The 17,236-nt window shown below is 41.0% G+C and overlaps 1 protein-coding gene across 2 annotated transcripts in view; it reads right to left on the bottom strand.

Moving 5' to 3' along the window:
- ABCA5 (ATP binding cassette subfamily A member 5) overlaps window positions 1–17,022 on the bottom strand; it is a 56,585-nt gene extending 39,563 nt beyond the window's left edge. Inside the window, exons 1-8 of one of the 2 annotated variants that reach the window (XM_074972167.1) lie at window positions 16,960–17,022; window positions 16,373–16,431; window positions 12,263–12,381; window positions 10,599–10,803; window positions 9,416–9,577; window positions 8,140–8,237; window positions 5,033–5,262; window positions 3,048–3,189 (exon numbers count right to left, since the gene is read on the bottom strand). In XM_074972167.1, the coding sequence (XP_074828268.1) occupies window positions 3,048–3,189; window positions 5,033–5,262; window positions 8,140–8,237; window positions 9,416–9,577; window positions 10,599–10,803; window positions 12,263–12,367 (942 nt within the window). In that variant the 5' untranslated portion in view covers window positions 12,368–12,381; window positions 16,373–16,431; window positions 16,960–17,022. Of the gene's footprint in view, window positions 1–3,047; window positions 3,190–5,028; window positions 5,263–8,139; window positions 8,238–9,415; window positions 9,578–10,598; window positions 10,804–12,262; window positions 12,382–16,372; window positions 16,432–16,959 lie in introns of those variants that run through there. The other variant, XM_074972168.1, reaches the window with a different exon arrangement.
- Window positions 17,023–17,236: the final 214 nt, after the last annotated feature.

Raw genomic sequence — 17,236 nt, 5'->3', positions numbered from 1 at the left:
GACTTGTACAGATTCAGACCGTAACAAAGTGGAATCTCCAAGCTTCAGTCAGGGTCACAATGTTATTCAAGTGATCTACAATTGCAGAGTACAAGGAACATAGTACAATATTTTGCAAAGTTTGGAGAAGACAAAATATGGGAAGTTGAGAGTCAGCACAAAATAAACATAAGGCCCCAGGGGTCTAGAACTCAGGCCTGCAGTGCTGCTGCTGACATCTCCATGCTGCCAATTAGCGGCAGCTGTGACCAGCTTGCACTCCACAGCCCAGGATCCACTGTGGACACAGATCGTGGGAAGCCCCGCCTCAACAGGTGTGACAGAGAGCAGCCCCACGACTCCTGATTGGCTCCCAGCCCTATATAAATCTAAGGGGCATGCCAGGAAGTGTCCAGGCAACAACACAGATTCCCTGTAGCTGCCCCAACCATTCCTTGCTCCTGAACTGGTGGCTTCTATCTCGGCTTCCTTTGGACTTCAGCTTCTGACTCAGACTCTGAAACCTGACTTGGATTCTGACCCATGGTATCAACCCTGACTATGCGCTCCTCCGCTATTCCCTGCCTCAGGTCTGCCCCTGCTCTGATCCTTGGTCCTGACTGCCTGTGTTGGGATGCTGCCAACTGGAACTCTTCCTTCATTAGAGGCTCAGTCCCGCAAGATGCTGAATACTCTGGCCCCGATTCTAGCAAAGCACTCGATCCTGCGCTTAACTTTAAGCACATTACTAGTCCCACTAACGTCCATATAACTGCTCATGTACTTGAAGTTAAGAATGTGCTTAAGTGGTTCGCTGGATTGAGACCTGAGTACTAGGGAGAGACAAGGCAGGTGGAGGGAATATCTTTTATTGGACCAATTTCTGTTGGTTGAACTGACAAGCTTTGGGGTTTTACATAGCTCTTCTTCAGGTGTGGAGAAGGCAACCCAGCTAAATACAAGGTGGGACAGACTGTTAAGCATATGGGGTTCATGCATGTTGTAAGAGATCACTTAAAATGAAGTGGACAATTAGCAACTCTGCAATAGTAGGACCCTGGAGGGTTAGTAGGAAGCAGGGAGTGTGACAAATTGATGTAATGAGCCATAAAACCAGTGCCTCTATTAAGTCCATGATTTTTAGTGTGCTGCACAGTAATGAATTTAAGTTCCCAGGCTTGTCTTGTGAAGGTTTCCGTTGAGAACAAGGTCTGAGAGGTCAGACAGAGTGATCATTTTGTGAAAGGTGTTTGCCCATAGGTGATAGAAAAATGATAAAAGACAAAAACATCCTGTGTGAGTTCATTAGAGAGCATAGTGATTGTCTCATTTCACCCACATAGTAGTTGTTGGGGCATTTGATACACTGGATGAGGTACACCACATGCTGCGATAGGCAAGTGTAGGACCCATGGATCTTGAAAAGGTTAGTTGTGGGGATATTGATCATTGTGGCAGTGGAGATGTGGCTGCACATTTTGCATTTGTTGTTCTGGCAGGGTTTGGTGCCACTTTGTGTTGGTGTGTCATGCCATTCTTTCAGGATGGGGTTCCAATTGAGCATGGGTTCTACGTGTTTGATGATACCTGTGGCAGGTGACAAGCAGGGCTGTGCAGTTGGTGTTTGTTTTTTTCTGCTGTACTGTAACATGTTCTCCCAGGGTATCTGGGTGGCCCATTCTATGATGTGACCTACTTCTCTGGTGGAGTGTCCTTGGTTAGTAAAGGAAGTTTAAATGTGTGGAGGTGTGTATCCTGGGCTCTCTCTTTCGGAGCATGTTATTTGGAATCTGAGTGCCTGGCTGTAGATAACAGATTTCTTGGTGTGTCCCAGAAATTGATGCTAATATGGGAGTGTTCTACAGAGAGTTTGATAGACAGGTGGTAGGTGTGGAAATCCGAGGGAGTTTGGGTCATTTGTCCAGAGGATGAAAATATCATTAATGTATTTCAGGTACATGTTTTTGTGGTGCATTTTCCCAGAGATTCTTCTTCAAGGTGGCCCACAAAGAGGTTGGCATATTGGGGAGCTGTCCTAGTATCCATGGCTGTACTCATGGTATAAACAAAGTGTTTGTTGTTAAATGTAAACTTCTTATGGGTAAGGATGAAATGGATGAGATTGACAATGTGTTTGAGGTGGATTGCTGAGCATTGTCCATTGTCTTGTAGATATTTGAAGCAGACAGCGGTGGCGTAATAGTGAGGGATGTTGGTGTACAGGGAGAGGACATCCATGGTGGCAAGGACAGTGTTCTGAGGGAGGCTGTTAATGTGGCATAGTTTCTGGAGGAAGCTGGCCCTTTGTAATGGTGAGTGGTTTGAGGATGGTTTCTATAAGTCCTGATATTTGCTCAGTAACAGGGTTGTGGCCAGATACAATGGGTCTGCTTGGATTCCCTTGTTTGTGTATCTTGCAGAACATGCAGATGATCCCTGGGGTGGGTTTGTGGGGTATGAAGTTGTAAAGTTTCTCTTGAAGTTGTTTGGAGAAGGGTTTGATGATATCCTTTAATTCTTGGGTGAAGGAGAGCTCTGCAAAGTTTGAAAGTTTCTCCCTTCCACCAACAGAAGTAGGTCTAATAAAGATTTTTACTACACCTATCTTGTGTCTCTCATATGCTGGGACCAACACAGCTATACCACCACCACAAACCAGAGTACTTGGCATTTTGGGAGACTGAGCCATACATGAAGTAGTGGGGTAAAATAAGCAGGAATAATAAACCTTTTAAAAAATCCCATGATATTTGATTTTAGTACATTTCTGCATCTGTGGTATCTCCTATTCAAATCATAAGAGATTTAGTAAATATTTGTGTAAATTCAAATACTGTGGGGTTCAAGTGGCCACCTGAGTACGTGACATGAGAAGCTACATAAAAACTCCCAAAACAATTGTGAGAATAAAGAGCATGGTGTGATAAAGGCAGTTGTTTACCATTTGGGGTAGGGAAAACTGCATTGGAAACATGTCCAGAATGGGGGAAAACAGCGGATGGGAAGAAGCACATTGAAGAGAGTGACCTCAATGAACCACAGACAAACTGAATTCACGAAACACTTACTGAGGATATTCCATACAGGAAAAAAAGAAGAAATATCACGAAGGAGCTACTTTGGGGAAATAGTGAAGAGGCTGTTGCAATGACTGCCATGAGAATGGACATGACAAAAATCAGAGTTGTGTACAGCAGAACCCACGACAGCCTGGAAGAAAAGGAAAAAAAGGGAAAATTCCTACATTAACTAAATTATTATACTGGAATAATTCAAAGTTACAATTTTAATATTCCAGAATGCTGCACAAAAGGGAAGCAAAACAATGTGCCAGAGTCTCAGAGGAAAGGAGGTCTCTAAGTGCAAATATTATTCTAAGCATCATTGCATGGACTTTCATACTAATTGCATCAAAATAAAGCAAAACATTGTTCTCAATCTACAATTTTGTAATTTCCATAATTAATTCCCTCATTTAAGTGAAACAGGGTCAGTGAGGAGCAGTTTTCAATAATTAAAGAAAATGCTACTTAAATTTTAATGCCCTAGTCAGTCCAGTAATACAATATTCTTCTACATAAAATAAACTTTGTTGAAAAGTCAGAGAACAATTTCCTTCTTAGGGAACAGATGCAGCCTGTAAAAGGATAAGAAGTGTGACATATTTACTTAGCTAACAACTCACTCGTTTAGCCCTTTTATAGTGCTTCCAATTTTCAAAATGCTGCACAAACACCACTTAAGTAACATGTCTGCAGGGATGCATTTGATAGAGAGGTTCCCTAAAGCAGCGAAGGGAAGTGTCTTGGCCACATGTATCAAGAAATAGTGACTGGGGGGTGGGGAGAAAGTAGTCTGCTAATATTCTCAATTAAGGGCTTGATCATGCGAATAGCATTTATTATTGAGAACAATCCAACTGAACTATTCACAGTAAAAAAGGATTATATTTGGTGGTAGCTTTTTGCAGGATACAGCTCTAGTACACCAATGGCCACAATTACTGGGCATGCAAAACTAAGCTAAGCTCATTTGTTCCCCTACAACCATACAATATTAAAATGAGCACACCTGTGACATGGAAGAATAGGCATTACATGGTAGAATACCAATCATTAAAGAGGATGCACTTTAAAATCTGAATGTCTTCTGCACAGATTTCTCTCTCACATAGATCACAATACTACAGCAGTATTCATCCAATCCACATACTGGAACTGATGTGAGTGGAAAGGAGACTGTCACTTGTCCAACTCAACATCAGGAAAAAAGGAGTTACTGAGTTAAAAGGAGGAAAAAATATAGCTCATGCATGCAGCATCTTATTTATTCACATCAGGCATCTAGTGCATTTTTGAGGGATTTCTATATGGCCAATTAGGAAGGAATGTTCAACTGCACAAATACAAAATGCGAAATGACTGCTGAGGAAGGAGTGCTGCGGAAAAGGATCTGGGGTTATAGTGGATCATAAACTAAACATGAGTCAACAATGTAATACTGCTGCAAAAAAAGCAAATATCATTCTGCGATCTATTAGCAGGAATGTTATAAGCAAGACATGAGAAGTAATTCTTCCACTCTGTTCAGCACTGGTAAGGCCTCAACTGGAGTATTGTGTCCTGTTCTGAGCACCACCTTTCAGGAAATATGTGGAATCTCCATCATTGGAGGTTGTTAAGAACAGGTTAGACAAACACCTCTCAAGGATGGTCTACATAATACTTAGTCCTGCCTCAGTGCGGGGGACTGGACTAGCTGACCTGTCGAGGTCCCTTCCAGTCTTACATTTCTGTAATATAAAGCAGAAGAATAATGGAAATCTATATGAGGTTTTAGATGAAGCATCATCATTATGACATTTGCTTTTCAAACAGGAACAAACTTTATCCTATTATAACTGTGTTTAAGCAAGACTTGCCCAACATTCTCATCAATATTACAATAGCCTAAAAAGAAGATTAACAGTAACCAATTGAATTTTAAAGATTTATTATAAAATAACATTTACCCTATTTATTTAGAATAAGAGTTTTGTTGTATACTCACATACCAAAAGGCAGTGTCATGAAGGCCCATTATCTTTAAAAATTCCTTCAACTTCTTCTCCTTTTCTGCCACAATATGAATTGCCAAATAGTACCCAAAGGGTGAGAAAGCTATTACTAGGTAAATTAAAATAATTGCTCGAGGAAAATAATCAATTTTCATATCAGCAGCCTCTCCCATAATAGCAGCTTTAGTTGATTCCAGTTCTTCCCAAACTGAATGATTAGTCTTCAGCTAAGAACAAAGTGAAAGAATATTTTAATCAGTTTTGATTTTACAGCTCCACCAACCGAAAAAAAACAAACCAACCCCCAAATACCCCCAAAAAGCATTCACCTGCTAATGTAAGACCCAATCCTGGAGGCATTTACACACATACCAAACTTTACTGACATAAGTAGGCTCACAGACTTCCCTGAGACTTTAAATACGTGCTTGTGTGTGCGTAGGTCTGAGGCCTAAATTGCACGAAGTCCCAGAATATCATAGTTCAAAAAGGAGGGAAACATGACCTTTTATGGGATGATGGAGAAAGCGAGTGAACAAAAAACTTTAGGATGTCCATCTCCTAATAAGGGGACTGACCTGTGCAAGAATTTGTCAAATAGCGACTAGAACTAGAAAGAAGTAGTGGAATAGAATTCAAAACAAACACTGACCAGGAACAAATCAAACCAATCCATGCCTATATCACTTAAACGGATGTTAGGTAGTAAAACAATTAAGAACTTCAGTTCAGCAAGGTAGAAGCTTCATCCCACTGCAAGACTGGCATACTCAACTGGATTAACCCCCTTTAGAGAAAGCTGACATTTGCTAGTAGGATACCATGGTACTCACTGTCCAGACTGGCATGTCTGATCATTACAGAAAAGCTCAAAACCTCAACTTGTGAGAACTATTACACGCTCCCCACTAAGAATTTTTAGAAAATGGTGTTATGTTCAAGATCTTAACTACTGCAGTCATCAAAAGTGAAGTTAACAGGACTATGGCAAAGCACTAACTGCATTCAATGCTATTGACATTTCCCCACTGATATTACCAATGCAATGTGAGTATTTACGGTACATATTGTAAAGAATCCAAAAGTAAAGCAATGGGGGTAAGTAACGCTGCCTTTCAAAATTTCCATATCTGTCACTTTTGTTCTGCAAAATCTTTATGTATCTTAGATACACAGTTCAAAGTTTTCACGTCCTTAGGGTCTGCCATGGGAGTTACTCTCTAACTTAAGATTTTTCTAGGCATCTTTTTAGCTATACGAGGTGTAAGCTTGCTGTATCACCAACACGCAGCTCTCAGAGCAGTTCCATTCAAAATAACTACAACCCCCACTAACAGCTAGGTCTTAATTCCGACACTGGATACACTTCATACAGTTACAATATCATTGGAGTAAAAATGTGTTTTGTGGAATGAGAATTATCCCCAATTTCTTGGCTACCAAAAATCTGTTTCGTTTACGCCTTCTGTCCCAAACCTTTTAGAAATTCATCAGTAGGGGGACACATGGCTTCCTACCAATCGCCACTCAAACTGGTATTAAGCGTGCATCCATTAAAACAATCCCTCGTTACAAACCAGTGCTGGCAAACCATTTATTTTTAAACAGAAATAAGTTGCAGCATTAAGTCAATAAAAAATTTAAAAGGCTCACATTTAATGACAGACCATATAAAATAGATACAGAAGATTGAGCCACCAGAGCAAGAAAAACCCTTGCTTACCTTGCTACCTTAGCCCAAATACCATTCTGTGATAACTGTTGGCAAGTGCTAACATTTAATGACTGCCATTGCATACACATCTCACTCACATATTTAGATGCATAACAATGTACAATCAGTAGTGCCGTTCATTTAGATGTGAACACTCGTTGGTGCAAAAATATTACAAAAACGCAAGAAAGTTGAAGGGGAACACATCTTGAAAGAAATCTTTCCTGAACCCCCTCTTCTAGCCTTCAAACATCACCCCAACCCTTGCCAATCTCATCATCAGAAGCAAGTTCCTCACAGACCAGGAAACACTAACTTGAAGCAGCACCAGATCCTACCATAGCAATAGATGCAAAACCTGCAGCCATATTTCCACTGCCACAATGATCAATACCCCCCACAATACACCTTTCAAGATCCATAGGTCCTACACATGCCTATCGTATGTGATGTACTTCATCAAATGCCCCAACAACAACTAGGCAGGTTAAACCACACAATCACTACACTCATGAATGAACTCTTGCAGAAAAATAATAAAAGACCCATCACCTGTGTGCAAACGCTTCTCACAAAACAATTACGCCATACCTGCCCTCTCAGTCCTTGTCCTCAAAGGAAACCTGAGCACCACCTTCAAAAGATGAGCCACGGAGCTTAAATTCATAACTCTGCTAGACACCAAAAAACACGGATTCAATAGGCACTGATTTTATCTCTCAATACAACAATCTGTAGCCCACTAATTCTACACTGTCCGATGACTGCAGAGGTGTTAATTGCTCACTGCATTTTGAATGGTTTCTTACAACATGTGTTACTCCTTATATGTAACAATCTGGTCAACCTTTTATTTAGCTGTGACACTCTAATTACCTTCTCAGACCTGAAGAAGAGATCGAAAGCTCTTTCACCTCCAGAAGCTGGTCCAATAAAAGATATTACCCCACCCCCACCTCTCAGGAAACATTTTGTTAATCAGTTGTAGACCAATTTTAGAATCCTATTCATATTAAGAAACTAACGCCATGTCTCTACATACAATGCCGCCGCAGCACAGCGGTACTGACGCACTGTGCCTCTGCAGTGCGTCTGGTGAAGATACTCTATGCTGCCAGGAGAGAGCTCGGCATAAAAAAACCCATCTCTGCAAGCGGCAGAAGCTGTGTCCTGCTGACACAGCGCTGTGCACACAAGCGCTTATGCTGGTTTAATTTACATTGCTCGGGGGGGGGGAGGGATATTCACACCACTGAGCGACATAAGTTTTGCCGACATAGGCTGTACTGTAGATACAGCCTAACAAGACAAAAAAAATCTCATTACAAGAATACCGAATCAAAAGCTATTTAAGCAATTTTGCCTTTTCATTTTACTTCTCTAGATTTACCTGTATTATTGCTGCATCGATACAAGCCTGTAGAGCTGCAAATCCCGAGTACCAGTATGTAACAGATTCACATCCCTTTGATAAACTGGAACAACTGGCTATGGAAAAATAAAGACATTTTAAAGCCAACAAAATCTCATTTAAAGCACTATAATAAAAAGATATTTTTTCTCTAAAGCAGACATAAAACTTGATAGATATACCATAAAGCCAACGACAACATCACAAACCGATGGCTACTATTACAAGAATAATAGGATACAACCAATCACAGAATAATTTTTCAGCCACTTTGTCGGGTGAAGATTGAGAACCACTACTCTTTACTATGGACAGAAACCTGCAAAGTTACTTTAATGAAAACCAAACTGTTTTGCAGTTATGAAAGTACAAAAAAGGATTCCAAAAAAGATTCACACATAGACTGAAAGAGCCAAGGAAATGAAATGGTGAGAACAAGACCGAACTGTGAATTCTATCATAACATTTTCATGGGAAATTATTAACTTCACAGGTAATCATTCCTAGAATTAAAATACAACTTTAAGACAATCTTCTAATGGTGAAAAGCTGTGTATGAAATACACACTATTATTATTTTTTTTTTTTTAGATTTGGACTGTCCACACTTTACCCTTTGAAGAACATTTTTCCAGTGTTCTTAAACAAAGGTAAGAGGAAAACAAGGTTATCTGCAAGAACACACCCTCTTGTGGTGGAGGAGTTGCTGAAGATGCTGGGGCTATCACTAGAGTGTCTCATGCTTTGAGCTGTTTTGTACTTTTCAGAGCTTCTCAAAGCAGGGACCTAGGCTGAAATCCTGGTGCTAAAAAACTCCCACTGCCCTACGTTTTCACCACTTGTTTTTTACATGCTTGTGAAGAACGATGTAACATTGTCACTCTATATATACAACCAAATTATTACTGATACAGAAAGATGATCACCTAATGCAGATTTCATTTGTGCCTTAACTATCCCTGCAACCAATTCCCAGTACAGGAAAATGACTCCTAGCTTTTTGTGGGAGTTTCCCTATCAATAACGCAGTCCAGCACATCTCCTGTGCATCAAAATACCCCAAAGAGTGAAAAAACAGCTTTTTCCCCCCCTTTCATATTGTATTGATGCTAATGCCACCACTGTTAATGCTCTTTGGCTTTCTCGTGATAACACGTGAGGTAGCAAAGTCTGCACTTAGCATCACATGTGATGTCATAACAAAAGTAGATCAAATTTTCACGTTAAATGCCTTAAAAGTAGCATGAATATTTACCTCTTGATTCTACATTGATAGACGACACTGTGACAGCACCAGGAAAGAATCTAAGCTGGTAGGACATAGAATCTTTGAAAACTACACCAACAAAGTTTGAGGGGTTAACAGTACTAGCCTCTTGCAATTCTTTTTCACTGAAAAATTCTTCTGTAATTACACCTGCAAAATATTAAACATTAGAATTATATCAGAATGCTTGTGTGAGAAGAACAATCAAAAGTGGACTATGTATTTTAAGCAAAGATTGTGTCATTTCTGAATAGGGCTACTTGTTTTCAATATTTAGGGCCAAATTTTGATCCCATTAAAATTTATGAGAATATTTCCCATTCACTTCAATGGAGCATGGATTTAAGTCTCAGCACTTGACAAGTTTTGTATGCGTTTTTAAAGGAAAATACATTTTAAAAATGAAAAGTGAAATTTTGCAGGGACTCAAACATTTATTGTTGGGATAAGAAGCCACGCATCACTCCCAAACATGAAATTCATCAGAAAGAACTTGAAACCAGCAGATCAGGAAACCAAGGAAATGAAAGTTTCAGGTTGTGGTACCTGCGATTCTTTTCCTCTTGGCAGTCACATCAGTTCGTACCAGAGGCACCATCTAAGCTACAAGTTCATATGCGGTTTTGGGGGTAGAATCAGTGTCAGCTACACAGCTGTGTCAGCTCTGTAGAAGAGGCACAACTTAACTGTGTTTTATTCATCAGTTTCAAAACCAGATATTGACATGGTGCTACTCACAGGATCTAAACCTGAAAGCCCTAGTTAAAATAAACTGATATCTTCCTTAATTTACGATACAACAGCTCTCAGTGTATCTGTTAGCGTGAGATAGAATCTTTTTAGTTTGCTGATACTAAGCCCAATCCTGAAACCCCTCACTCAGATGAGTCATCCTGGACTTCAGTGGGACCACTGGTGTGAGGAAAGGGTCCTACTGTGAGGAAGGGCTGCAAGATTGAGCACATGACTGGCATCACACAATGCTCATCAGCTGAAGCAGACAATGATGACATCACAGCCCCTTCAAGATCTCAGCAGTAGAGGGGAGAAATACTGTCTAATCTACCTGAAGAGGACAAGTCTGATCAGCCATTCAAAGCAGTAATATAATATTTTCCATCTAAACACAAAAAAGAACATGAGATGTGGAAGAATAAAATAAATACAATACCATCTGCAAAATATTCAAAAGACACTTTCTGCATGATTTTTCTTGTCATGTTTGTCACTGGTGTGTATCCAAGAATGAAGTCCAAGAGCATGGAGCGATCTAAAGTACCAAGATCAGTGTTGGGCACCTCGCCAAACTTCCGATTTGGATGCATCATGCTCATTAATATAAGCCAAAATAAAAAAAATAGTGGAAAAAGGATTTCCTGTTGAAAAAACAACAACAAAAAACAAGACGACCATAAAAATCTCTCCTGAAGTTTACTTAAATTATAAACGCTTCAAGAAGTGACTGTGTCCTTCTCAAATTATTTGATTGTAAAGCTTCCTGCACATTTATTGCACAACATAAATAATCATTTCAATCCTGGCTGTTGCTGTGACACAGCCATGGGATTTTGATAACTTGGGAAGCCATTTTAGGATGCAAGTGCACCATTCCAACCCCTAAGAATAAACCAAAGTGCAATCTCTGTGCTCAGTTACATTGAAATTGGCGAAGTTACATGGATGAAGCAGACAGCAGAATTTGGCTTCAGATGTTTTGGTGTCTGGTCTCTTATCTAGAACATGATTTGGCTTTTGGTATAAACTTAACATTTGCATGATCTGAAAATGAAAAAGAACTCGTATATATTTCCAGCCCTGGAACAGTTAAGCAAGTGAAGCCAAGCCTGGTCTTGCCAAACAAATAAGTTAAATGTTGTCTTGTTGACCCTTGTAGATCCCCCTAAAAATCCAGGTATGTCACATAATAGAGCTGTTCAGAAAAATTTTAAAATAGGTAAATTTCAGAAATGATATCACAAATACTCCCAATACAATATTTTAATCATTGCATTTATTGATTTATTGTTCGGTGGTGATGTTTCGGGCTCGTGTTAACATTACACAAAGGTACCTCTCAATCCTGACTTCCAGAGTTATGTGTATTTATATAGTTCATGTGCTGGAATGGCGGGTTATAGCTGTGAATGCTCTTTCTAGTTCTGAAACTCTCATGCAACCGGACACTGGGTGGGCCACTTAGTCTGCCTGCAGCTATTTCCCCATCAGCAAAATGGGTATTATAAGGCTTCATTAATGTTTTATAACTTGCTTTGACATTCAAGGATGAATGATGAGATAGCACTCTGAAGTATTATGATGATGTTATTCGCAACAACATTATATTCTTAATTATCATTTAAACTATTTGCAAACATTTGCTTGAACGGTTCTTACAAGGAACTCCAAAAGGCAGTTCTATTACCTAATTGCTCTTATCAGTAACAAGCTTTCCCTGACAAATAATAGCCATTCTAAACTTAATCTCGTACTTTATCAGCATTATTTTACTACATGTAATTCTGCCCTAAAATAAGTAATGTTATTTTACCCCAATTGGTCAGTTATACTCTCTAGAAAGTGAATAGAGAAACAGAAATTACCACATTCATACACAAAGACACAGGGCAAGACTATTTCTATAAAGCATTTCTTGCCAAAGGATCACAAGTATGATTGAAGGAGCCAATATATTTCAAACCTGAGCTCAAACTAATCAGTTATTCCCTCAATAATCAGAGACAATTTAACAAAGCTTAGTTTTGTTTTTAAGTCAGCTAATTTTTCAACCATAATCAGACACAGACATAGAGGCCAATAAATGGCCACGTAACCTACCTGCACACTACTCTTCTTAGTCCTGCATTTAACAAGGTAGTTCTTGAATAAGAGAGCTTTGGTTTGTCTCCACACTCCTGCCTCTCCTGCAGTTTCTGTAGCCATTTTTCAAGAGTAGCCTGTTTAAAAAACATACCAAAAAAAAAAAAAAAGCATTTGAAGTGACAACTATTAGTCGTACCTATTCAAGTTTTTTTCATGTAAAAAAGAGAAACCATGTGCCAGTTATATTGTTCTATACCACTGATAAACTGTTTTCCATTGTGTAAACCCAATCCCACATTAAATTAAGACGTTTGCACAGATACACACCCTAGACACATTTTGCAATTTCAAGACAGATGTCGCATTGGGTTGCCTTATGGCAGCTTGGCATTCTGATATGTCTTTTTGAGAATACAATTTTCTATTCCAGCAAGTAAGTTTTCATATTAAAGAAATAAATAAACCTCTAGTCCGAATGGAAAAAACCTTCGGACCCAAGGATAAAATGATGCAGTGAGGGGCATGCCTGTGTTTGCAGACAGTCTGAAACAATACTTCTAAGTGGTGTCAACTACCCCCCTTTACCCCAAAAGTGCAGTAACTGAAACCTAATGATAATGTAAAAGGCAGCTTTGTTAACTACTTCACTATGATCACAGCATGCAAGGAAGAAGAGAAAAGCATCCAATTATAAAAGTTGTTCAATCTACTGAAAGTATCATCTCATATAAAAGAGTGCTGTGCACTGTCCTTTGGAGAAGCAGATCTGAACACATTCTTCAAACAAACAGCTCCAGAGAGGTATCTGATCTAGTAGACCACACACAAGATTGGAGATCACGCTTGGATTTTTAGTCCACTGACTTGCTGTCAGGCTTTGGGCAACTCACTTAACCTCTTCGTGTCTCTGTTTCCTCAGTTGTAAAACAGGAACTACAATAGTTACCTCCATAACAGAGATGTTATGAGAATTGGTTTATGTTTGCACACCACTTTAAAGACATAAGCCACTCTAAATGATTAGCATTACCACCTTCACTCCCTTTCTCTCTGAGCCAACGGTGGCTGACAGCATAAAGAGACGACACCGCATCCTTAAGAGGAGGGTGAAGCATGTATCATGGTTTAGCACCCTCCTAGCTAATAACTTGTAAAAATATGTCTATCCTCTACTATAAGGAAAAGGGGAGAGGGATATGACAACGTAAGAATGAGGCAACTCAAAACGATAGATGGATGAAAAATGTACAACTTCCATGAGGGCCAATAAACTCTGCACTCTATTTCCAAAGGAACGGGAACAACATTGGGCAAGTACCTTATCTGAAACTAACAGAGCCCATAGCATTGGGATGCTCTGCCACTAAAAGGTTGTAAACAATTATAGACATTGCCCAAATTCTGCGCCAGAAAACAAATGTTGACAGAGTTATAATAAAAATAAAATAATTATCTATTTAGGTTTATATTCCATGCTCTATAGTTATGACTGGTAAATATTTTTTTCCGCCATACACTCAAAGTGCATGTAACAATGTCCATTTTCTCTGACCTTTTAGACACCAGGTAGTTTAAGGTTACTCACTAAACTATGATGATAAACTATGGAAACTTGCTTTTGCGAGTACAGAAATCATCTGACCAAGAGGACAGGCTCAATGAAGCTGAAGCTGACATGATTTATTTTAGCTTGTGGCACCCAAAACAAAGTAACACACACTCTTTGTAGCCAGATGCACATATCAAGTTTGTGTGGGGGTCAGGGTGGGGGAACAAGACTACTCCCTGCTTATATAGGCCTGGATGCTGAATTCAAATCCAACTAGGCAGACTCTTGCATTTGTGCAGTACCACGTTGACTTCAACATGAAGCTGTAAGGGTCCATCCACGCAGATTCAGTTGCAGCATCGGGGCCTTAAAGGGACATTTTTGCAGGTTCACAGAATAGCAAATTTCCCAGATGGATTCCATTTAGAATATGTTGCATCACATTTAAAAAAACAAATCCACCTTATATTTTAAACTCCACTATTTTTTCCCTTTGTTAACAGAAAAACAAAGCAAAAGTTCTTTAAAGGCCAACCTATGTTAATAATTAGACCTGATGGGGAAACATGCAGATAAAATTTCTCTAGAGATTTTCAAGTCAATTACTTTAAACTGAATGAAAAACAGCATTGTAACAACATGCATTGCTAGTTGTATTTATTTGCACTGTTGTTTAAATTCTGCTCTTGAATTTCAAACATTACAGAAGTCATCAGATTCTGCAAACACTTTTGCCGCCAAGCAGTTCTGCTGACTTACTCCTTGTGGGTTTGTAGACCTGGAGACTAAATCTGCATGCCCTCTTTTATCAGAGACTTTACTCTCTTTTAAGGTCAATAAAAATGTAGCCTATATGTCTGGCAGTTTCCATTTAATCAGATAGTCATTTAAGACCAATTATAGTAAAAATACTTCCATGCATTCAGTGGGTAATTAACCAAATTACCCAATTATAGTTAAGGGGCAAAAATAACTTCAAAAGCATTAAATTAATCCTTAATATTACCTCTTGTAAAGTGTCCTCATGGAGGACTACAAAAGTGCATAAAATAAAACTGCATTTCAGATAGCTCAGAATATACCAGACTTCCCCGCAAACACAGATAAAGGAAGTGGTTTGAAGCAAGACTACCTGGCCTTGGGGGTGTTTCAGTCAAAACAGTGCCCAGAAAATTACTGTCTTCCTAAGTTATTGTCACATGTGGGATGCAGACATTTATATCAGTGCAGCACAAGGATGGTACTAAAAAGAGAAGATGAAGGGGTTGAGAGAGGTTATTTTTCTTCACCAAATGGCCTTTCAACTGCACTGACTTTCTTGAAAAAACAAATAAACGCTTGACTGTAGAATAGTCATTCACAATTTAGCTTGTTTCTTTGTTTAGGCTGAAAGTGAAAGTAACGTGCCAGTCTACCTCACTTGGAAGTGTGGCTGAAAAGCAACAACCAAGCCAGCGCCAAAAGAAAAATAAAACCCTGGCACAGAAAGATGACACTATATGTAGGGATGAAGAGATAAACAGTTCATTGTCCCTGATGGGCATTCAGTTATAGGAAGGCACCAGACATGAGGACCATAAAAAAGGGAAATGCCCTCATCCTGTCTGCCAGCTTCTCAAACATTTTAAGCTAAGTGTTCGATTTAAGAATTTTACAAAGGAACAAAATTCTTCCTCAGAATTGCATCTTTCTCTCTCATGAATGCCAGCTAGACCTCAGTGTTGGTGGAACACAATATATTTATCTCCAAGTTAGAAAAGACTATTTAATTGCAGGATAACATCAGTTGAAAATATAATCCACCAAGATGCATTAAGAGAATGGTTTACACAATGGCTCTTTCCTTTCTCAGTGCTCTGAGACTTTCCTATTCCTCTCTGATCTGGCCAAATGCTCTCCTGGCCTAGAGACTTCTAACCACAAATTCTCTCTCTGGCACAATCTTTGTTTCTTTGCCTGTGAACTTGTGGAAAATGCTCTATCTTGGTGCTCTCCATTTTTCATTTCCCTCCCTTGATTCCCTTTTTCTCCAGATTCTCTCTTCTACACTCACACAAGCCTATCAGCACTAAAATACATGCATAAACTACATTTCATAGTGCTTCCTGTACAATTGTGGGAGAATGTAACACCATATATAGTAGCTAATGCTCTGATGAAATGAAAGGTTTCACTTGCTTGCATACAGTTAGGCTTCTCACCCTTCTTTTCCTCGATCATCAATCAATACAGTAACAGCATGGATACATTACAATAGATAGTGGAGTGGGGGGGGGGGACTTTCAAGAGCGAATAAATGTAAAGCAAAAACATTGCTAATGTTCCAGCATCCAGCATATTAGCCTGCCTCTTGCTTTGCAGGTCTGGGATTCACTCTTTGGACAATAAAACATTAAAACAACAAACATTTATACAGAAAAGGGACTCAATCTCCTCCCCAATGGGTACGTGGCACCCTACCTGCTAGCTCTGTTTTATATGTGACTGAAGACCAATAATTTGAATCTGACAGCCCTCTGTGCCTCCATTTCCCCACCTGCAAAATGGGGGGGGGGGGGGAAATGATTTTCACCTACCTCGTGGGGCGCCTTTGCAGTGCACAGGGAGGTCCTCAGAGGCCAGGCTCTCTCTCTCTCTATACAAAAAAGTGGCAGTATTAGGCACAACGGTACACAAACAAATGGATCCTTGCTGACCATCAGGATGGACAGCCGCGAGGATGGGGGGTTCGCACCGCCTCTAGCCTTCGGGGCGGTGAGAACGGCACATCGCTCTCCCTCGGCCATGCCCGCATCAGACGGGAGGGAGACACAAATCTATGACAGCGGATCTGTGAGCCAAACTGATCACGGTACTGCCCATGACATCTAATGTGTATCTCACACACACACACACACACACACACGAGACTTCTCAGGGCCCCTTCCAGCCCCACATTTCTATGATCCCCCCACAGACGCACCCCTAGGCCCCCCAGGGGAGCTCCGCCCAAGGACACCTGCCTGGGGGACCCCTGGCCCGCCCGGCCGCGCTCAGCCCGGGGAGACCGCTGGCTCCGGCCCGCCCCCCCGGCCCAGGGAGGACGCCGCTGGCTTTGCACCCAGCCTGGGGGGGGTCCCCGTGTGACCCCCCCCGCCGCGGACCCCGCCGCCGCCGCACTCACCGGCCGCCCCGCCGGCTCGCGAGGGCCCGGCCGCAGCTCGCCGCCCCCACCCGGCGCACGCGGAGGGGCCGGGCCCCGCTCGCCGCCCCCGGGGCGGGGCGGGGCGGGGCCGGGCGGCTGCGGCAGCGGCAGCGGGGCCCGAGCTCCCGGCCGCCGGGGGAGGCCGCCCGCGGGTCTACTGGGCCAGGGGGGCTGCCGCAGGGTGCGGGGCGTGGGCGGGGCCCGGCCAGACAGCAGGGCCGGGGAGGGGGCTCTGCCCACACAACCCCCCCGCCAA

This window comes from Natator depressus, chromosome 14 (genome assembly GCF_965152275.1).
Source record: "Natator depressus isolate rNatDep1 chromosome 14, rNatDep2.hap1, whole genome shotgun sequence".
In the NCBI taxonomy this organism is placed as follows: Eukaryota; Metazoa; Chordata; order Testudines; family Cheloniidae; genus Natator; species Natator depressus.
Note: the sequence above shows the minus strand (reverse complement) of the source record. Positions and strands in the feature narration are given on the sequence as shown.